Source organism: Tasmannia lanceolata, unplaced genomic scaffold (assembly GCF_043159265.1).
Source record: "Tasmannia lanceolata isolate RefF3 unplaced genomic scaffold, GAP_Taslan_0.1 ptg000006l, whole genome shotgun sequence".
In the NCBI taxonomy this organism is placed as follows: Eukaryota; Viridiplantae; Streptophyta; class Magnoliopsida; order Canellales; family Winteraceae; genus Tasmannia; species Tasmannia lanceolata.
The window spans coordinates 14,585,100-14,608,996 of record NW_027518683.1 but is presented as its reverse complement, the minus strand read 5'-3'; the positions used below and the strand labels follow the sequence as shown (position 1 = coordinate 14,608,996).

Here is a 23,897-nt window from a genome sequence, read left to right as displayed (position 1 = left end):
AGAAAAGAGTGCCGTTATTAAAAAAGGGAGGACGGATATCACTCCCCTATGGATAACTGTATGCGCATGTGTGTACACATATACATGTGTGTGCATGTGTATCTGTATAATGTAAAATGAAGAAAGAAGTGCCATTGATGGATATCACCCCCTATCGATAAGTGTATGTGCGTGTGTATACATATACATGTGAGTGTAAAATATATAATATATGTAAATAATATATATACAGCTATCTATCTATCTATAATATATACTAAGGATGTTTCTTTCCATTGTCATTCATCTTTTTTCCAAGAAATATATTTATTGGAAAAGTTTTTCCCTATTAAATCGGTTTTGCATTAATTGTGTTTTGCCACCCCATACAAAATCGGTTTTGCCGATATACCATGACCCCTACAAAATCAGTTTTTCCCTTCCTGTTTTGCCGAATTATGGCCCCTACAAAATTGCCCCTCCGAAAATAAGTTTTGCAAATTTATCCTACCAATTTGGCCCCAACAAAATTGCTTCCAAAATTTGATTTTGCCACCTACTAATTCGATTTTGCCATTTCTAATTAAGATTCCGTTTCCGGTAACTTTCATTTCCCACAACTAATCTGATAGGGTGGAGCCCACCACCTAATAAATAAAAAGGTGGAGCCCACCATTTTACGCTCATGCATAACATGGGCCAAGAATGCTAGTATTACATGTGTGTGAAAAGAAAAGGAGAATAAAATGCACTTCTCTCTTTGGAGTAAGAAGTTAACCTTCTTCCATTCTATTGTTGGTTCTGCATTAATTTGGACATTGAATACAGCTGGTTTAGGTATTTTCCCTACCTAATTTCTGTTTTCATTCATCTCTTGGGTCAGTTAGTTCAGATCTGCCCCAGATCTAAATCATATATTGACAGTGCAACACCAGCAAAACCCTAAACAGTAGAAATTCTTGAACTAGGTAGCATTATTTGTCATAATTATTGGTAAGCTTAGCTAACCCAATTAGTGATTCTGTGACTTTGCACTTTTGATGATGAGTTAACATGGCACATGTTTTTTGTTGATAAAAAAGTTGATGTGGAGTTTATGCGGATGTACAAAAAAATTTCATTTGTCAAACGGCAGCATGAATCCAAATTAGGAAACACAGGGGGACAAGAATGGAAGAAACTGACCTGCAGAACAAGGCTTCCTGAATAGTCCGCAATTCCTCCCATTACATCCAACCTTCCAGGCGCCCTTGCCACAAAAATTTCCTCCTGCAAGACAGTTTAACCCAATTGAGAAGACCTAAATTTTGGCTAGCAGACTATTGATCAGTTGAATGTAATTGCATGGTATAAATTCTAACGCATTTACTTGACTAGTGCAAGAGGGGAGATGAAATAGAAGAAAAAGAGAGAAACAAATAATATGAGCGGTTGGCACAAGTATTGCCTTTGCAAAACTAGATACTTGATGAATTTCTTCATTGAGACTAATCATTATTCAGTCCAGTGATTGTTCTACCATAAGGAATGGTGATGAGTGGATTCTCCAGTTATTTCTTCCTGCTTGGAGGCTTGAATAAGGCTTTACTCAGGTCTCCTGATCGGAAAACTAGCGATACTCTCTTTAAGCGTTTTGCAGTTTTGGGAAAAGCACACGGAATACACGCAGTCATGCAGGAGTGAGTTCAGACTCCATATCAATGTTATTGTTAATTATAAGGCATACCATATGTACTGAAATATCAACAAATCCTATTTCCTTACAATGATATACTCGTAATGTTTATGGCGCTAGCCCCTCACATGAGTCGACTTTGGAAACTGTGTTGGTTTGGCGGAGCTACACATAGCTCGCTCGCTGTTTGCCACTTAGCCAAAAGGGGAGCTCACCGAGGCAAGCCAAAAGCTCTACAGAACTTCTGTTCGGCCACATCTACCTACCAGCAACCAATTTTGTGTCAGGGGTCTTTTTCCCGTTCTCTTTATTGGATGTTCTGAAATGGGGTTCGAATCCCATCGTCCTTTCGTAAATAAAAGGGCACCTGAAGCTTATCTGTCTAATGCCTTTTCCTTCCGTTCCCTCGTACCACCTGTTGTTGTTTCGATAACAAGGCTCCCATGAACCTTACAAGGTTTAGACCATTCATTCCCCAACCTTTACAATGTTATATTCATAATTTTATACAATGCATTAAAAAAATGAATGCGCATATAACGACCAATACATTACAGATTTATGTACTAAATGACATGTTTCTGTATAAATTATCCTTCTGTGTTGCAACATTAAATAAAAACAATCAGTTCCTGACCGTGTGTGAGACCGAACTGAGTCTTGGCCAAACTCAACTAAGGGATCAGAACGTCCATAAGCCCCTCTTTAAACCATGATGGATATGCCTCAAGATGACTAAATTAGAGTTGGCATCAGTAATCCTCTCGTGTTGGTAATTTAGTAAAGGAACCGACACTCATCAACACAAGCACATGCAGATACACAATACACAGATGTGCGGTCGCATGCTTACATATTCATAATTTCAAATTCATCTAGATCGATTTGGAAAGTCAGGAGTACGAGTTTGTGTTGACAATGTGTGTGAAGCATGGTTTTAAATTTCGGCCGAAATACTGAAATTTTGGCCGAAATCCCCCTGAAATTTCTGCCAAAACTTAATAAAAAAATTATTATAACAAAATAATATGCAAAATGGAACAATACCTCCCAATTGAAGAGTCCAGCAGCAGCAACTCGCTCCCGCACTTGTCGCTTCTCAGCATTCTTTCCCGTGTCAAGTCCACTATCCAGTCCAGCCAAACTCCTTAAAAAAGCCATCGTATCAGACAGACTATGCAGTTCACCATGAAGAATCTCAAAGTCCTCGATGCATCTGCCAAGACAAAAAATGGAAAATGTTATCCACCAAAAGATGTACACATAATACTCGAGGAACATGTAGAACTATCAAAAACTAGAAAAAACCTCGGAAACCTACGATTCTGCAAGAGAGCTTTTCCCATTTGTTTCCACAATGGGCAATGCAGGGCGAAGACCAAGTTCATTTTCAGCAAGGATATACCATTCAGGAATGCTGATATCTCCACCGGGAGCTCTTTGTAATTGGTACCCAAGTATTATAGCATCACGTAATCTCCTTACCCCACTAAACTACATTTGCAAAAAAAAAATAAAGTAGGTCATGCCAGTACAAAATAATACATATTGTCAATGCGATTAATAAAATGGAATTCGGTCTTGTAATTCTTCCACAAAGATAGGACATGCTGGTGTATAACCAACCAGAATATGCTTTTAAGCAACGGATTTGAAAAGAGATTAATTTAGAATATATAACATTCTGAAGAATTAGCATTTGATAATAAGAGCCAAAGATTCACAGAAAATGATGGTCCATCCATACTGTGACATAAAGATGAGGCCAGCAAATCAGTTATTGTATTGTAGATTATTCTAAGAATAGGTGTTTGCTGGTAAGAGTAGATAAACATTAGAAAAGAAAAGAAGTTTTTGTATGGTAAATTATTTTTAAGAACTTTAGGTGTTCACTCTTGAGAGTATGGTACTGCCTTCCGGTATAGAGAGTGTGAATCATTCTACAAAATTAGATCCAACGGAGATGAATAGTAGTCCACTAAGGAGGACACATCTTTTACAAATAATTCTTTTCAGTGATTTATGATCAGTAGAAAAGCCCGACTATTGTTCTTGATGAGTTAAACCAAACTGAAAAGCCAACAGTGTAATTGCTGCATTATAAACAGTGTTATGAAGAATTTTAAAAATAAATCAATAACGCAGGGGCAACTAAGCCCACAATATGCAAACTAGGAGCAGCCACCACCATAAACAGCCCTAACAAAAGGACCAACCATGGTTTAAAAAATGATAATGCTCACTATACCAGTAGTGATGACATCCTCTTATGCTCGTAAAATAAAATAAAAGTATGAAAAATGGTCGCTATTTAACAAATAACAGCCGTTATACAAGAAAAAAGGCTGTTATTCACATAATTGCCAGAAACTCCTTGGGCGGGTGGGAAACCCGTTTCCCCTAAAACACATTTCTCGTGGATGGGAAACTCGTTTCCCCTAAGACGTGGGACACGCGTTTCAGAAACGTTTCTGAAATATGATAAAAAAATTGGAGAAATGTTTCCGAAATGCATAGGAACATATGAGAAACTTATGTAAATCATGAGTGAAACGCACGATAAACATATGCAACACTCGTAGAAAACGCACGTGAAACGTGTAGGAAACATATGTGGAACTTACGAAAATCATTTTGGAAATAACACATCAAAAATTGTGGAATAGATATTAAAAAAGAAAACAATAGCATATATTGTGAAAAAAATAAAAATAAGAAAAAATCAAATAGAAATTTGAAATTAACAAAATTTAAATCTACAAAACCACATATTTCGTGTTTTCATTGTGTTTCATATGTGTTTTTTCTATCGTTTCTAAAACGCTAATGTATTTCCTAAGACGTTTCTCGTACGGTTTTCTATTCTTTTCTCGTTTCTCGTTTCCCCTAATATTTTTTTCAAGCGTTTCCCGTTTCGTTTCCCACCCTGATTATTCATACCAATGTTCTTTAATAAATCCCTTTTTTTTAAAAGCGACCATTATTTACAAGAATGGGCAATATTTGATACATAAAAATTAGTAAATCAATAATAATATCAATATTAAATTTAGAAAGTTTAAGCGATACTAAAAGGTCAATCATCATCCTGGTCAACATGTGCACGTGATGTGCTCAATATTTTGGTCGGCCACAGAGTCACAACCCATTGCGATTGATTGCAATATTAACAGATGACACAAGCCCCTTGATCAATGGTGATCAAGGCACCTTATAAGGTTTTGTAAAGAAACAATAATCATCAAATGTTTGTTGGCCTTGATATGGTGGATGGGATATTGATGCAGTAGCAGAGGAAGCGGATCATTTCATGGATCAATGAGAGTGGCAGAAAGCATTTCACAAATAGTTTCTGGGACATCCAGAAGGTGTTTGAGAACTTTGTCCACTTCAATAAGTGGCCCCACAATGGAAGTAAGCTTATGTGATTTATTCACTCACTTAAGTTGTGCTTTAAAGTTCTTTAAGCTATGTTTTGTGGGCCCACTACTGTGTTTCTTTCCTTCTTATATGGAGTTCAAGAGTCGGGACAAGACAATCACTGAGTAATTGCATCTTCTTCATGTTAGTTGACTTAAGCTTCACCATTAAATATCAAATTTCTGAAGGAACATTATACTGTAACACCCTGCCAATTGTTGAGTAACTGTATCTTCTTCGTGTCAGTTGACCTGAGCCGCACCATTAGTCATCAAATTTATTGAAGGACGTTATAAAGTAATGCCCGAGTGCCTTTTGAACCAAAGTTCAGGCATGACTACACAATATAAAACCATCAATACATCTCATTACTTTTCTAAGCATAACAGATTAACACATTGACACTTGCTAGTTGCTACCACAAAGATGACAGTAGTTTCTCCATGTAAGCATGAAAAGACACCTCGGTACCAACCAACATGACAAGACATGCCAAAAAAAAAACAAAAGTCTCCAATTTGGCAAGCTATAAGATGCCAATAAGACCATGCATTCACTGTAGAAAGGCTTGAAAACATCAGATTCAATAACAAATTACAGGCAACTCCGAATGATCTAAATCCTAACACTTCAGAACATGAAATATGGCCAGCTATTGGCATGGGATAGACACAATAGAGATCACCGAGGCTGGAAGGAGCATGCTGTTCCGGAAATTAGCAAGCAGATTCATATATCTAAAGATTGTTAAAGATCCCACCATAACAATAAAGTTAAATGAGTACAAATATTACATGTGGATAAAAAGAAAATAGCTTTAACTATAGAGTACACATCAATAGGTATTAGGCCCGCCCTAAAATGGGGTGGGGATACCCTATGTCATATAAAAAAAACTAACTACAGAGTACATAACCTGCAAGGAAACAAACATGACAATCCATTCATGCATGAAGAAAAGATGCAGTATTGGATTTCAACTTACCGAGAATGACAAAGTTCGCAGAAGGAAGAGTAAACAATATAAAATTAAGAATTCTTTCCATATGAACAATAAAGACACCTACAATGCATCACCTTATCTGAAGCATAATTCTTTCCAATGGCTGTATCCTGTAATATGCCAGCAGCCACCTGAAAATTTTAACGAGGCAATTATCACACAGGTTAATGTCACAGGAGGTGCATAATTAGCAGGAAATAAAGGTATGAGTGGCATCTCTGTGCCAGTCTAAGGGCAAAGGTATATTATGTTTTCTTTTGGTAGGTTGTATATGCTACAGCTATCCATGCTTTTGAACAAGTGTATGTGCATCTGTAGCTACAAAACAGATCATATGGTCGATAAATTCCAAGTCTATAATCACTGTTATGGCAACAGATAAGAGGGTTTCATCCCTCATATATTTTTCCCTAGAAGCCTATAGCTGAAAAAATTGTTCCAAATTCTATAGGGCAGATCAGAAGTTAATTAATAGAAACTGCCTAAACAATGAGGATCAGAAAGGTTTTCACATCTAATTTGACTGGCTACGTAGATATTTTTGAATTGTAAAGACTATCCGTGGCTCCTGCTATTAATTCTTTCAGTATTTAACATTATGCAAATCTTTATGCATCACTAGGCAGTTGTATATGCCAGTAACTAGAAATCCTCCTAGCAGTCAATCACAGTAATCTGTTAGGCCATTAACCTATGCTTGTTAAGCCGTTAACATACGTTCAATAAGTGATGGTGAGTTTCTTAACATTTAGTTACATAGTGAACCTTCCCTGGAGTGCCAGTATTTCTCCAAAATCTATAAGCAGGCATGCAAGTACAAATACAGCCAAAACACGGTAAAACCTCGCAGTGACATACGGTTTGCATCATAGATAAGTTAAAGAAGATATTTGGAATAAATTATTTAAGAAGAACTAAGATATATATGTAGATACACACACATTTGTGTGTACTTAATCAGTAAGCCCTCAGGAAATTGCTCATATGCATCGAATACAGAACATTTTTTTTTTTTTTTAAGTTGACAGATTTCATTAATGTTGAAATAGCAATCGGGACCAGTAGTCCCAGCCTGCCGTTACAAACATTATAGATGTTTCCCAGATAAATCCAAGGTATTACAAAAAGGCCTGTTGGCCATTACCACACCTTAATAGGCTGCAGTAATTACAGATATGAAGTTATATCAAAATCATCCCTATTTGCTCCCGCCTTAGCCAGAGTGTCCGCCATTTCATTTGTTGATCGCCTGCGATGTTCAAGTGTTGGGTTAAGGATTCGCATCAAATCTAATATTTCCGCGACAGTCTCCTGTAGTCGCCAAGGGCCCTTTGCTGTTTCAGTAACCCAAGCCACTACATTTGATGAATCTCCTTCCACTATAAGTGGATGCTAATCATGTTCGCACGCCCATCGCAAGCCAAAGAGTAGACCTTTCTTCAGCTTCATTAGAATCACATGTCCCACAGGTCCTGAGAAAGTCATAATAATTGCCCCAGATGAGTCTCTGATTACTCCTCCAATCCCTGCCATTCCTGGATTACCAAAGCAGCTGCCATCAAAGTTCAGTTTTAAGCCATCCCGTTGGTGGGCACCTCCATTTGGGTTTAGGCTTGGATCTGATAGTTCTATCCCATATTATTGACCACCAATTCCTGATCAGGTCACCCATTCTGTATGGGGTTTGTTTCTTTGCCTTCGTCTAGGATACTATTTCCACCTTGATGTCGGAGGCAAGACGTGCTACCGATCTACTCTTCTCCTGGAAGATGCGTCTATTGTGTTCTTTCCAAATGTTCCACACATTGTGTTCTTTCCAAATGTTCCACACAACGGCACATGGAACTGTGGCCCATAATTGTTTACCCATTTCTCCAAATGCCCCCCCCAAAAAAAAAAGAAGGGAATTAATAGATTCAGGGCAAACCCAAGAGATTCCAAAAGTTCTAATTGCACGTGTCCACAAATGATAAGCAAAGGGGCAATGGAGCATTAGATGGTCCAAAGTTTCTTCGTCTCGCTGACACAAAACACACATACTCGCCAAACTGAAATGTCTTTTCTTTAGACGGTCACACTGTCACAGGTGTTTATCTTCCGGTGTATCAAGGTCCATCCAAAAGCCACCACCCTAGGTGGAGCCAATGATTTCCAAACACGCCTCAGCGGAGAGCGGTGGCCCCCTTCAACAGAGTGAAGAAAGACTTGGCTGTAAAGTCCCCAGTGCAGGAATCCATATTCTTTCATCCTCCTTTTATTGCGAGCAGTATGTTGACTCTACTAACCAATGAAGATTCTGGAATTCTTGGATTTTCTCGTCCTTAAGGTTGCGACCCATACGGATATCCCAGAATCCTCTACCACTCTGACCTTCTCTGACCAGGTATTCAGCAGCTGCAGCTTCAGGGGTTGTTGCAATTCTGAATACTCGCGGGAATTGTGAGCAAAGCTTTGATTGGCCGCACCAGAGATCCAGCCAAAATCTGACCTTGGTACCCTGTCCCACTTTGTACCGAATTGCTTGGTCAAATTCTTCTTTGACTGAGCAAATAGATTTCCATGCACCTGATCCCTTTCCCCCCAAAGGTTTCTTGGAGCTCCAATCCCCCATTCGGAGCCATATTTCATCCTAGTAACCCTATGCCAGAGAGCAGATTTTTCCTTACCATATCTCCACAGCCATTTGCCAATTAGAGATTTGTTTCGCAACCTGATCTTGCCAATGCCCAGGCCCCCATTTGCCTTTGGTTGCGAAACCATCGCATATAGAACACAGTTCACTGCCACAAAGCGAGGGCCAATGAAATTCAGCCTTGCACTATAACAATTCAATAGAAGTCATCTATTATAATATAGCTAGATGGGGGTTTCACTGTTCAGGCTGACGTGGACAGCCTCCCCATCTAGCATTCAATCCTAGGTGGCATGCGAAATCACTTTAGATTGCTATTCTTTTTACGCAAAGCACTTTCTCTACAAATTCAGCATTAAATCCCGAAATAATTTCTTACTCTATCAAATAAAGATTTGGTTTCCTCTTTAATTGTTGTTACCACCCATTTTTGGATTAAAAAACTAGAAAAATCAATTCTATTCAAAACACAGACCCCCCCCCCCCCCCCCCCCCCCCGCCCCTTCCCTAAATCTCTCCTCTTTCCAAATGTTTAGGGCAGCCAAGGTTAATTAAAGCCTTAAAAACATAAACTCTCCTTGAGCGAAATTTTGTATTGCTATTAATCTCCCTCCCTCTCTCATTTAGTTATCTGCGATCTTTCTAAATTGCAAAGATTTCGAGATTTTATTTATTCAGGATTGTTTGGAATTTGTCACTGAAAGCAACTCTTCCCTCTCATCCCAAGTCTTTGGAAACAACTTTCCCCGTCTTCTGCACTACTCGGCCATCGCCAATGGGATAAAAAACTCCAAAATACTTCGGTTTTGGAAAGTCCCCCTATTGGTTCATGAAGAAAGGGATCTCATCAAATTTTTTTCTCTCTCTCTCTCTCTCTTGCCAACATCTTGGATGAATATGCTTCTGCACTTTCATTTCATCTAGCCTTGGTTTCAGGCAAAATTCTTATCTTTTCTCAGGGTCAGCTCTCTTTTTTCCTACCCCTGGTTTTGTTCTCTCTTCTTTTGGTTTTTTAACCTTATGTTAATATACACTTGCTTATTCAGACAAAAAAATGCAAGTGAGTGGAAATAGGGAAACCGAAAATGCTAACAAGGGCAGAGATACCATGCATTTTGAAATCCCATTCCCCTAAATTTGTTACTAAGAATTACCTAGATCCCACTTACATTTTTTGAGATATTAGTTGGATCATGTATATCCTACATATGTTGTTAGAATTTGTCTTCCCCATTACAACAGAGATATCATGCATTCCAGTTGCTAAATAAATAAACATTTAATAGGCATACATCTATCTATAATGTTTAGACAGGACATGGCAAGAACAATTACTTGATACAGTATTAAGATCTAATATGATTTCCCACGTCAGTCTTAAACGCTATCAAAGTAACATGCTCCGAACAAGGGAAATTATTGCAGGAAAAATCATATGATACCAAATTAATCACATTTTATGAGAAATAAGAGCAAAAAAATTTAATGTGAATTGCAGTGGCTCATTGGATGTGATAATGTTTGTCTGCATATGATTACCCTACAGCAGACTTCATGCATAGAATGATTGTAGGAAGTTGTAGTTTTAAGTTTTAACCATAAATTCAAATCTCAAAATCTAATTTGTTGTTAAGTTGGTCTTTTGAAAAGATACAGCGAACAGTCGTCAGTCTTCGCTGTCATGTATTGTTTTTAGCTCTCTCTATTCCATGAACTTTCTTTCTCGGGCTTCTAAGGCAGGTAATATCTGTAGGAATGAGTAAAATTCAAGTTCAACATTATACGGGTTTTGCACATCTTCATTTCATGTTACACTTGGATTTTTTCACAGAGACGGCATGTTCTATATACAAATTAAGATTCTAGGCATGTTCATTTATACCTTATTTATCATATCACCTATAAATGATGTCATTTACTTTTTTTTATTGCTGACGCGTGAATTGCACGGGTTGTCTCCTTAGTTTTAAAGTATAGCACAAAAAAATTAAAAATTTTGAAATGAGAGCTCCAATTGAAAAGCCAAGAGAATCTTCCACGAACTTACATACAAGGATCTCAAACAAGAAAAATGTTAGGTCCACCACCAAAGCAGCATAGGTACTCGATCCTGAGGTTGTAAAAATATTATATACAATTAATTATGAGAAGCAGAGGCATACCTCACCACCATTAATACCTCCTTCATAGCATGGTTTCAGAGACACTGCACGCTCAAGGTATGGTATCCAATGACCGGTTAGTAAATCCCTCCTAATCATCTCAACACCACCCTGGTAATACTGTTGAAATAAAATAGATATTATGCCTGACAAAGTTCAGATTTTATGTTCCAAGTATCCAAGTGAAGAACAAGAATAGGAAGAAATAATTGTACCTCAAGCATATTTCTCAGAAATGGCTCTTCATTAAAATAATCTCGACGTACAAAGACAAATGGTAACTTGTATGCCAGAGCTTCACTGACAGTGCCATAGCCAATTTTTCCTAAATTAGCAAATAGAAGTACTTTAAGGTTAGTTTTTATCCAAAGAAAGCATGGCCACCCTTAAATCACTCCCAAAGCATACCAAGCATGCAGTCACACGCTGCAATCAGGTCGGGTGTATACACATCTTTTGCGAGCTTTATAAAATTTGGGGGAAGTTCTTGATTATCCGATGCACCACAAACCTTAATCAGAGACCATAAAGAACTTTAGCAAAGCATCTATGATACAAAGATTATTAATACAGATTCATACAACAGAGAAAACAACTAAATCATTCAAAAAAAAACAAAGAAAGAGCGAAAACAATCTACAACTTATGTCCAACAATACATACTAGGCATAGCCAACCGGCAGGTAACCACTCCTGCTTCAACTTCCACCCTGCTTGCTGCAAGTGAAAGATAAGTATATGATAGCAGAATTAGAGTCACTGAGAACTGACAGATGTTAACTACACGAGATTTTCCAAGTATAACAAATAACTGAGTAAAGGCCATTGAAGTATGGAACATAATGGACATCATCAGTCAATCTGACCTTAGTAGTAGAAAAATTCATATCAGAAGGTTGCATGACAAAATCTAATTGTACGTTAAGATGCATGGAGAACCCAATATTTGAACATGATGATCGACATAGAAATTTAAAAACGCTGACCAATAAGTATGCATGTCACTTTAACTTTCAGTATCTCATGCTTTTGTGAACGTATAGCTCAAAAGCATTAGCCTACTCTTTTAAGGATAGATTCCTTAGTCACGAAGGTGCACGGAATACCAATTACATGAAGTGAAGATCGAAATTTGTACATCCCTCAAGGAAAAAGGAATTCTTCTAGGGCTGTCAACAGACTCAACACAATCAAGTGGATGCATCGATTTACTTCTATGGAAATATATTGCTTCTTAGAATGGTAGATCTTACGATATATTATGGGATTTAATTCAAATGATTTCATTGATTAGATATGTTAGTATATGTTATATTGTATAAAGGACAAGTATTTTGGTGATATCACTTACTATTTTAAAAGCACACTATTATATATATGTATAAAATATATATATGTGTGTGTGTGAGAGAGAGAAATTAAATGGTGGCAGACCGTCAAGTCCCGTGAAGGTGGTACGATGGAAGTACCATGCTTGATATTTGATCCAACAGCAGCCTCTTAAAAAGTGTGCTGCTGTTGGATCAAACATCAAGGGTGGTACCGCTTTGATGGTACTTGACGGTCGGGCACCATATAAAATCTCTCTCTCTCTCTCTCTCTCTCTCTCTCTCTCTCTCTCTCTCTCTCTCTCTCTCTCTCTCTCTGTGTGTGTGTGTGTGTGTGTGTGTGTATATATATGAGAAAACTGTTGGTGCGCTTAAGCTCACCAAACTTATGGTGAGCTTAAGCGCCCCAATCACATGGGGGCCCACTTTGTTAGGTGATCCAAAGCATTCATTTTAAAGTCCCTTACATGGATAGGGGGTGTACCAAAAATCAGCTCCATAGGATCATCCTAACCCCTCAATGTGTGTGTGTGTGTGTATATATATATATGGGAAAGGTGTGCGTACTTGGTCGAGTAGATAAGCTTATCTACTCGGTCGGGTTAAAAACAGTGGGGGCCCACATTTTTGGGGTGATCCAAACCATTCATTTGAAAGGCCCTTACCTAGATAGGGTGTCCACAAAAAATCAGCCCCATAGGATCATCCTAACCCATCCAACAGTGGAGGGAAAAATGGGCAGATTTGTGGACAAGCTGTGTTTGTCCATTTTTCCCCATTTTTCCCTCCACTGTTGCATGGGTTAGGATGATCCTATGGGGCTGATTTTTTGTGGACACCCTATCTAGGTAAGGGCCTTTCAAATGAATGGTTTGGATCACCCCAAAAATGTGGGCCCCCACTGTTTTTAACCCGACCGAGTAGATAAGGTTATCTACTCGACCGAGTACGCACACCTTTCCCTATATATATATATATATATATATATATATATATATATATATATATGAGGAAAGTGTTTCTACTCGGTCCCCTAGATAAGCTTATCTACTCCTCCCTTTTAAAAAATACAGTGGGCCCACGCTGTTTGGATGATCCAAAGCATTCATTTGATAGGTCTTAACATAGATAGGGTGTGCCCAAAAAATCAGCACCAAAGGGTCATCCTAGCCCTTCGTTTTGTTGGGCACACCGTGTCCAAAATGGACGCATATAAACGTGGACGTTTATATGTGTCCATTCTGGGCACCACAAGGCACTACAAAACGAAGTTCTAGGATGACCCTTTGGTGCTGATTTTTTGGGCACACCCTATCTATGTTAGGACCTATCAAATGAATGCTTTGGATCATCCAAACAGCGTGGGCCCACTGTGTTTTTTTAAAGGGAGGAGTAGATAAGCTTATCTAGGGGAGAGACTAGAGACACTTTCCCCTATATATATATATATATATATATATATATATATATATATATATATATATATATCTGTGTGTGTGTTAGTTTTCTCGTGAGAGAGATTTGATATTCTCCGTCTCTCACGATTTCCACTTCTCTTATCCCTCCTCCTTTTCATGTCTATGTTCAAAACCCTGGACTACAACATGGTATCAAAGCAAATAGTTCAGGGTTTGATTCATTATTTTCCTTTCTCCTTTTCTTCTATTTTTCAAAACATGGTATCAGAGCAAATAGTACAGGGTTTGATTCTTCCTTTTCCTTCTCCTTTTCTTCTATTATTCTTTTTATTTAATAAAAATCTGTGAAGTGAGCAGAAATCCCCAAATACTGATTGCAGCTTCTGGGTTTTATTTTTTGCTGTGGTTCATATGAACCGCAAGGTATCTGCTGTAGTATTTCCAGCATTCCTAAGTTCTCTTTGCATCAAGAACAATAGAAGGTAGATGTTGTTTTTGACTTTTTGTCTTTTATCATCTCTATGTGGACATTAGAGATTGGTGACAGAATATACATTTTTTTGTTTAATCCTTTAGCAATGAGAAAATAAAAACAATGGCATGCAGCCAATTCGTTCAAATGATAGTCCAGTGTCTTAAGTGAATGAGATCAACATGGCCAAACATGTATAGCTCTGTGGGCGCTGATTTGAAGTTACATAGAAAATTTCCAGATGTGAAAACATAAAGAAGTGTTATTTTCATAATAAAATGCACCTAAAAAGTTACTAGTGCCCAAGACATGGAATTAAATCCTTGAAACAATTATGGTTGGCAACACATTTACCATAAACGGACATCTAAATGAATAAATGATGTCTCACAGTCTCACCTGTCCACCAAAATTGAAAAGAACCAACTTCACATCATTTCCGATTCCAAGCTCCTTCCTCACCTGCAATGGAAGAACATTATCAAGAGACTGAAAAGTGCATCCACTCTAACACCAAAAGGCTCTGCATAATTGCACGGCCCAAACCTGCATACGGGATTTGTGTAATCTCCTAACCACAAGGGGTATGTCAATAACATCACGAAAAGCAGGCACTGCAAAATAAGTATATGTATTTTGGAAACAATGTGAAAAACTGATTACAAATCAGGATACATATGTACTGAAGTGTGGATGAACTCCAAGAAAACAAGACACATAGTATGCCCATTAAAGTCCAACATAACATACTTGGGCAATATCCTGGAAGTCGGAGTAGAAACTCGCAATGAGAATAATCTTCGGCTATCTGAAAGAAACAAAATAAAGAAGTTAAATATAGCATGCCTGAAATTTATTCCGAAATCAATGTTAATGGGAAAAGTTGTTGGTTGGATGAGGTAGGAGAGTAGTCTACTGAAAATTACTACATGGACTAAATTTTTAGCTTCTGGATTGATCAATATCAAGTAGTCCTTTTCAACCCATGGCATCTGTGATGGCCAGAGGAGACAATGATAGAAGAGGACGATCACCTTGGGTGTAAGCTTCCAAGCATGTAAATCCACCTAAAAGCAGCTTTAATGATTTCTGCTAAACTTCTTTTAACAATAACCACAGGGAAAGTAGTTGCATGCAACTTATATATGGGCCGTTTGCTACAATGTCATTCACACCCTCCTCTAATGGGAACTGAAAGATGACAAAATGCCCCTCAACAAGAGCAATTTATGCCAATTTCCACCACAATCTCTGTGCTCTTTGGAGATTAGTTATTGCAAGTAAATATGGTAAGGAATGGCATGGATAGGATCGTGAGGAGTTAGGTATGCATGTCGGTCACCACGGGAAAGAGAACATGACAGTTTCAGTCATAGATTTCGGTAGAAATTCTATAAAATGATGAAAGTTTATGGAAATGCATGCAAATGATTAAAATTTAATATGAAACTTCTGGAAATGCTAGAATAAGCGCATACACGCACTTACAACCCATCACATAGGGAAGAAAATCATCCATAATGGTTTAATAAGATAAAACACTTAATGACATAAGTTGTGCATGTTTGGAATAGTAAGGTCCAATCTAAACTGAATGTATACAACCATATATACATATGCTTCAAATAAACACAAAATGTAAGGAAAAAGGCTACTTCAGTCATTAATTTAATAAGTACAATATAATGATGAAAATTTAAAGGAGTTATTTAAAAAATAAAATAATCAAATTTTGAAATAAAAAAAGTATGACTCCATTAATCAGTAGATCTGGCTAGAATAACTCACATAAAAATAGCAAGTTAACATTTATCTATGATAAGTTGTTTCAGAAACACAGTTTTTCCCTATTTTAAAAGGAATTTCTAACAAAATTAAATAAACTAATAATTTTTTTGAATGAAAAAATCGGACTCTGTCAATCAGTATGTTAAACAACCAATTTCTCCAAAAGAATAAGCTGTTAGAGAAGGCGTTATTTAATCTTTTATACTTTAGCACTCCCCCTCGCATGTGGCCCCTCTTTTTTTAGGGTTGGCCTTCACGTGGCATATGTAGCTCCTCTTTTGGGTTGGCAATTACATGTGGATTTTTTATATCAAGGAGTTTTGAACCGATGGGGCAATTCCTCTGATACCATGTGAAACAACCAATTTCTCCAAAAGCTTAAGCTGTTGGAGAAGGCGTTATTTAATCTTTTATACTTTAACGCGGTAAATCAGGCAAGACCTCACATATAATGAATTTAGAAAAAAAATGCCAATATGATTAGTTTTTATTCAATAATATATGTGAGTTCTTGCCCGATTTACCGATCGACGAAGTCCAATTTTTTTTTTTAATGGCAATTTTGTCCCGATTTTCAAAACCATAAATCCATGGAAAATGAAAATTAATGTACCAATCCAAGTGTAAATGCATCAAAATCAGCAATTAGTGCACGCAATGCACACTATATTTGAAGATACAAGAAAAAAAAGATTCAAGCAAAAAAAAACATAAAATAAACAGTTTCAAGTAAAACAGTGAAAGCCCAAGCTTCTACATGCACTTTGGTTGAAATTTTGACATGTCAACCAAAGTTTTGTAATTTACATACTAAAGTGGTAGTGTTTCGGTCCATATGACCGAAACGTTACCAAAATCAATAAATATCAACCAAAGGATTTTGTTTTGGTGGGGATGGAAACGAAAACATTTCGGTCATTTTGTGCTGGTTTTGATCATTATCTAGAATCATGGATGTAGAGGCTCCAGAGTATGCTAGTGTATAGCTTTGGTCAAGTCGAAGTTCACGTCGAGTGTGGAGTTTCAGATGAGGCGAGCAAAAAGGTTAGGTTTTGAAAAATCATTTTTTTTATGTGCGTGTGTGCTTTTGTGGGTGGGTGCGTGAAGGGTCATTGTCATGATTCTCCTAGTCTATATGGTTGGTTAGAGAGCATGGGGTTAGAGTGGTTGACTATTCCGAGATAGTGGGGCTTTGAGGACAATTTTTTCGTTGAAACATTATGACGATGAGTGCCTTGATTATCCCTCTGTTTGTATGATTGTATTTTTCTTCTTCTTCTTGCTTTCTTTCTGTTCTGTTGTATTGACCATCTCGGTCTTTATTAATGAAATTTGGCTACCTTCTTCAAAAAAAAAAAAACATTATGATGATGAAATTAAGAGTCTTCTTGTGTAAAGGGAAGATAGGGGGTTATGGCTTTTGAGTTTTGACTTTCAAAGTACCTTTTGAACCAAGTCCTATTTCTGGTATGTAGAGGCGAATGGTGATGGTCGGGCAGTTTGGGGCTTCGTTTGGAGCTCTTCAATTCCTCACAAGGTGCAAGCATTTTACTGGTCTACAGCCCTAGAGAGGATCAATACCACCCATTTTGCTAAGACTGGAATGTTTCTAGGTGGCAAAAAATGCATCTTATGTCATGAGCGAGGAATTTGTCGATCATCCTTTATTCATTGTTCCATAGATAGGAAGATTTTGTGCTCAATTCATGGGAGGTCTAGTGTATGCTGGGTTTTTCCCTCCTATTTTAGCCTTAACTTTTAGAGGAACAAAGAAGATCACACCTTGGAAAGAGAGGGCCTTAAAAGGGACATGCTTTTTGTGGTGGCTTGGTTGGGAAGAAAGAAACCAAAGGATGTTTGAGGGCAAGACTTCTTGTGTGAGGAAGATTATCACTAAAATGAAGATCTTGATCTCTTTGTATGATTTAATGCATGCTGATTTTTTGGAATCACAGCCCAAGTTCTCTACAAAAGTGGTTTTTGAATATCTTTGGTTGAAAATCTAAAGAGAATAAAATCCTGAAGTGGATCCCGCCTCTGCCTTCAACTACTAAGCGGAACTTTGATGGCTTCTTTTTGGGAAATCCGAGCACAGGGTGGGTATTGACAGAATTTTCTTGGATGACAAGGGTAAGATAATTAAGTTTTATTTGCTGTAATTGGCTTTGCAAACCATAAGGAATCTGAGGTGTGCGCTACTCACAGGCATCAAGGTGCTAGCTAATGAGCCGTGTAGGAATTTGTGGGCGCAAGCCGATTCTCCAAACGCTATCTTATTTCACAAGCACTTTGTTGTAGTATGGTGCTTTGAAGGTTGCTGTGTTGGATGGATAAGATGCAGATCTGTGTAGGTGGTTGGATATTTATTTTCCCCACACTTAAGGGAGGCCAACGATATTGCAGATTTGTTGGCAAAGGAGGGAGCAAATAGGACTGCTTTGGACGGAATTGGCAGAATGTCTTAGACGACAAGGGTGAGATGATGAAGTTTTATCTGCTCCTATTGGCTTTGCAAACTCTAAGGAAGCTGGGTGCGAGCTACTCACTGGAGTCAAGTTGCTAACTAATGAGCAGGATGGGAAAGTTGGTGCAAGGACATTCTGTAAATATTATTTCATGGGCGCTTCATTGTAGTCTGGCCTTGAAGGTTGATGTATTTGGTAAATAAGATGTTAGATATGTGTATGTGGTTGGGTGTTCTTTTTTCATGCTTTGAGACCAATGATTGCGGGTGTTTCTTTTTTCATAACTATATTGCAGATTTGTTGGCAAAGGAGGGTTATATAGGACTGCTTTAGCTTTGGGGCAATCTCTAGCCCTCCTGTAATGCGTTGATTTTCTGTTGTGATCTATCCTCCAATAAATTTTCTTCATCTTCCCAAAAAAGAAGAGGAAGAAGACAGAGAAGAAAGAAACTTCAAACAAATCATGAAAAATATTTAAAATCAAGTCAAGCGGACTTAAATTTCTAATTAAGGAAACACTAGAACTTATGCAAACTGAATCTGCAACTCCAGTGTACAGTCAACATTGCAACAGATTTCTTCAAAATGCAAAGAACATCTACTCCATCTTTAGGAACCTGAGAAAAGGAATTCGTACTGAAACTGAAAAAGCAAACTCTAACACCCATCAAATAATTCAAACAAAAGACATGGTCATGACAATTCATCAAAGCTAGGAGAGGCATAAGGATGCAGGAACCCCAAGACCCTCCTCCAAATTGCCCCAACTAAAACTGCATATATTTTAACATTCTATCTACAAATAAGGCACCTCTCAGATCCCCTAACATCCCTACAGAACATCTAAAAGAAGGCCCAGGGACACAAGTTAAAGAAGAATAGCACCCCAACCCATCAACAAATATAATACGTAAAAATAAAAAAGCAATAGATGAATGCTCAAGACAGAACTTGATGTATGTCTGTGAAACAACGAGTTACTACAAAAGCTTAAGCTGTTGGAGAAGATGTTATTTAATCTTTTATAATTTAAGAACCCCCCCCCCCCCCCCCCCCCCAACGTGTGGCCCTTCTTTTTAGGGTTGGCCTATATGTGGCACATGTGGCCCCTCTTTTGGGTTTGGCCATTGCATATGGATTTTTGCTATCAAGGGAGGTTTGAACTCATGAGCCAGATCTGATACCATAAGAAACAACCAGTTACTCCAAAAGCTTAAGCTGTTGGAGAAACGTTATTTAATCTTTTATACTTTAACAAGGTCAACCTAGACTCAGTGAATGGATTCAATTATCTTTATGACAAAATCAATCTTTTCCAATCCCTATAGAATTGAGTATTCAATCATCCATGAGGGATGATTAAACTGGAAAAGTTTATGGCAATATTCAAAACTTATCAGTGGTCTATATTTAAGTTAAGAAAAGAATGAACCAAAAGCAAATGCAATGAACAATTCTCAATAATCCAGTCAAAGTAGAAACAGAGACCCTATTAGATGTTACTGAAAAACACAGCTGCGAGAAGCTTACACATCCAACCATAATAATAGAACTCTAAAACCTTTCCAAAAATTAATAGAACCCTGACTTAATCGACCAACCTTGACTAAATAATCTGATCCTAACCCTTAGAATCACTGAACAAACCCTCTAAAACTTATTAAAACTCTCACAAATGGGAAAAAAAAAAAAAAGGGGGATAGTCAAACACATAAAACCAGCCATAAAGCATTTACAATAGGGATTTCTTAAACCTCAGTAAACAAACTCTAAAAGATCTCAAAAACGCCAAAATTAGTATAATGAGTAAAGTGACCACTATATTCATTTTCTTGCCAGCCAGACCACAGTGGGACCCACTATTGGTGTCAGCAGAATGTTGCAATGATATCATAGTAGTCGTAGGATCATTTAATATGGCAAAAATTTTGGGGCATGGCCCATTCATAGTGAAGCCTAGCAGGTAAATAGTTTGTACCATCAAAAAAGTGGTTGTTGCATGCCAATGTTATTTTTTCAATACAATGACAATCACATGTATCACATAACAACATTATTTATAACTCAAGATGAATATTTGTTAGCATTAGAAATGTTCAGATACTGAGATAAATACTGCATTATCTGCAAGACCTACTATTTTGATTTTATTAATAACATCAACACTAATTAATAATGGCAAGTTAAAAAACATATAGTATACTTCTATGTATACAATAAAAAGTAATATATATTCTATTTTTTTACATTTTATATGTGATGCCAAATGTAGGCAAGAGAAGAAGTATCGGAAGGAGGGGAAATTGATTTTTTACTTTTAAGTTAACATAGGCCGTTTGAAGGAGGGGGTAGACCGAAAACAACTTGGGTAGAAACAGTGAGGAAAGACTAGATGGCTAGGAACATAACAGATAACATGACCTTGGATAGGAGAGAATGGAAGAAAATGATCCATGCAGACGAAGCCAACTAGTGTCAGGATTAGACTTAGTCAATTTGAGCGGGGCACATTCTTTCACCTTCTTCATGAAAATCTTCTAAAGGATTCATTAGTCGACCCCAACTAGTTTGGGACAAAGGCTTAGTTGAGTTGAGTTGAGTTGAGTTGAGAAGGTAACATAGGCAGTTTGAAGATTGCTGAAATGACAAATAACTATTTTGTTGCGACATATTCAAGCACAGAAGTTACTATTTTCAGTGATAAATTTTGTTAGGGGCTGTTTGGATCTATGATAAATATTTTCTTGGAAAAAAATTGCCCTGGAAAATGAGTTTTCCGGCACTTGCCAGTCACATTACATGGAAAGTTTTTTTCCGGGCTCAAATTTTTCCTCGTTTTCTAAGAAAATTTCAAGCCTGCTGAACCCTGGAATTTTTTTTCCATCAAAAGTTTCTCTACACCCATATAGCCTCATATTGAACAAGAAAATTCTAATACAATCCAAAAGAAGAATTATTCCTAAATTTTGCAAAACTCATCCAACAAACTGCATGTAGAAAATGGGAACTCTATATATTCATTGTTTGCATAAACATCTGTCCATCGTGACTATCCACATTGTTGTATTTAGAATCTACTAGTAGGAGTAATTTTGTTTCCTTGGAAGTTAACCTAGTCGAATTTGGACTTACATATAGAGAAGTTGATCAAAAAGTAGCACAAAGAAATACATGCTTTTGCAACATTCTGTTAACTTGCAAAAAACTAATCAAACTAGACAGGTCATTATTGTTCAAATTGTTGACAAAAAAAAGGGTGATGATATATTCACACCCCCTGTAGGATGATTCGCACCCCTTGTAAGATGATTTGACGTCAAAAAGTGTAAAAGTCTGCCACAATTCACGTTATAAGGGATGCGAATTTATCATCTCCCAAAAACAAAACACCTCCTGTGCACCGAAGTTCTTCCTTCCAAGCAAATTAAAAAGTATTAGACTCATGAACATGGGTACAACCTGATTCCAAACAATTTGGACGAATAAAATGTTCCAATGGAAGGTGTAACGACCCGATTTCCCAGAACCAAGCCGTTACACCTATTTGACAAATTCACCTGATTTTCTTTATGAGCAGCGGAAGCATTCTCAATACTGAAATCCATTTAAAAGTTTTAAACTCACTCTGTTCCAAATTAAGGACCTAGCATTCCAAATAAAATTTATTACAGTCCGAAATTTAAATATTTAAACTGAGTCTAAATACGACAGGTGACCCATCTGTCACTCAACCCTCTCTATTTATTTCCCATTCCCGCTTTATTTATATGTCTTCGTTTGCGAAGGCTCCCTCTTCTACTAATCCTGTGGAGGAAATGTAGCAACGTAAGAGCAAGGAAAAAGGCTCACGACATAAAAGAAACAGTACAATAACCATAAAAATTTTCAATGATCAACATTAGAATCCATTTTAAACTATACAGTTTTTCTCAAATAAATCAAATTTGGAAATAAATCAACTTTGTATGAACTCTCATCCTCACTGTGATTCCCAAATATGTTCTCTCCCCCAATAGTCATACGGTCATTATGGCCATTATGGCAATTCCCCAATTACCCTGACTCTGGCCGTCAACTATTGACCATCAAGGAACCTCCGCCCCCTAATGAGACGTGCTCCTTTCTAGGATTTCCTTTGGGTCACCATATGGTTCCACCCGAATATGCATTGTTAGCCAGGTGTCGTACGCTCTCAGCCTGGGTAACTTTTGGCTTTGCTCAAAGACAGATCGTAAGGGTCTGCCTTAGTCCTTTATTGGATCTTAAGGGTCTGCCTTAGTCCTTTATTGGATCTTAAGGGTCTGCCTTAGTCCTTTATTGGATCTTAAGGGTCTGCCTTAGTCCTAACTTTTGGCTTTTGCCCAAGGACGGATCATAAGGGTCTGCCTTAGTCCTTTCTTGGATCTTAAGGGTCTGCCTTAGTCCTCTCACGGATCTTAAGGGTCTGCCTTAGTCCTATCTCGGATCATAAGGGTCTGCCTTAGTCCTCCCTCCCTTCATTTCAACCTAGAATGGCATGCAGGATTTATGCAATGTTGTTTTCTGAAATGAATATGCAAATTTTGCTTTCTGAAATGAAAGTTTAAAGCAATATGGTATTGAAGATGCTTTTTCCTTTGAAGATACTTTTACCTTCTAACACAGTCACATATCAAATAATCATAGGAATTACACTGAATTACCGTTATGAAGCGAGTCCATATTCACTTGCCTGAATTTACGTGGAAAGGATCGTGCAGATGAGAATTTCACGAAAGCAACGTGAGAAGTACCTTTTCAAATTCTGATGTTCCCTGTGTTCAGTGTTCTTTCTATCAAATTCCTTTCTGATAATATTCCCTGTGTTCTTTCTATCAAATTTAAGATCATGTGGGCCCCGCATGTACTATTCATGTGGGCCCCGCATGTTACTATTCATGTGGGCCCTGTATGTACTATTCATGTGGGCCCTGTATGTTACTTTACGGTTACTATGCGAGCATTTCACCGTTCAAATATGATGATAAAGTTTGCATAATCGATAGCGAGTTATCGCCTCATATGCATGCTTTATCCTAAGATGATAAAACTTGCATAATCTATAGCGAGTTATCGCCTCATATGCACGCTTTATCCATAGGTGGTAGAACCAACCATATCACCGTTATTTCACTGTTTAAATAAATAACTATTGACAGACTTACCTGGATAGTGGATTTCCTTTTTCCTTCTCTCTCTTTTTCCCCCTCTCTCTCTTTTACTCTTTCTTCACTCTTCTTTTCTTTTTCTTCTTCTTCTTCTTCTCTTCCTCTCTCTCCTTTTCTTCTTCTTCTCTTCCTCTCTCTTTCTCTTTTCTTTTTCTTCTTCTTCTCTTCCTCTATTTATAGGCATTTTTGTGCATAGTAAAGGCTATTATTTAATTATTTATGAATAGTAGAAGGCTGCTGCGTGAATAGTAAAGACTATTTAATAATAATTAAGTATATTTAATTATTTTCAATAGTACCTTAAATAGTAAAATAATACTATTTAATTATTATTTAATTATTATTTAAATTTATTTTCGTTGTTGGTGG

The 23,897-nt window shown here is 37.4% G+C and overlaps 1 protein-coding gene across 1 annotated transcript in view; it reads right to left on the bottom strand.

Annotated features, from left to right (window-relative positions):
- Positions 1-23,897, bottom strand: part of LOC143879836 (L-arabinokinase-like) — a 68,882-nt gene that overhangs the window by 33,397 nt on the left and 11,588 nt on the right. The window contains exons 7-17 of the mRNA XM_077382466.1: positions 14,840-14,897; positions 14,636-14,703; positions 14,489-14,551; positions 11,535-11,588; positions 11,280-11,382; positions 11,087-11,196; positions 10,872-10,991; positions 6,152-6,208; positions 2,976-3,148; positions 2,702-2,870; positions 1,165-1,248 (exon numbers count right to left, since the gene is read on the bottom strand). Of these exons, the coding sequence (XP_077238581.1) occupies positions 1,165-1,248; positions 2,702-2,870; positions 2,976-3,148; positions 6,152-6,208; positions 10,872-10,991; positions 11,087-11,196; positions 11,280-11,382; positions 11,535-11,588; positions 14,489-14,551; positions 14,636-14,703; positions 14,840-14,897 (1,059 nt within the window). The remainder of the gene's footprint in view (positions 1-1,164; positions 1,249-2,701; positions 2,871-2,975; positions 3,149-6,151; positions 6,209-10,871; positions 10,992-11,086; positions 11,197-11,279; positions 11,383-11,534; positions 11,589-14,488; positions 14,552-14,635; positions 14,704-14,839; positions 14,898-23,897) is intronic.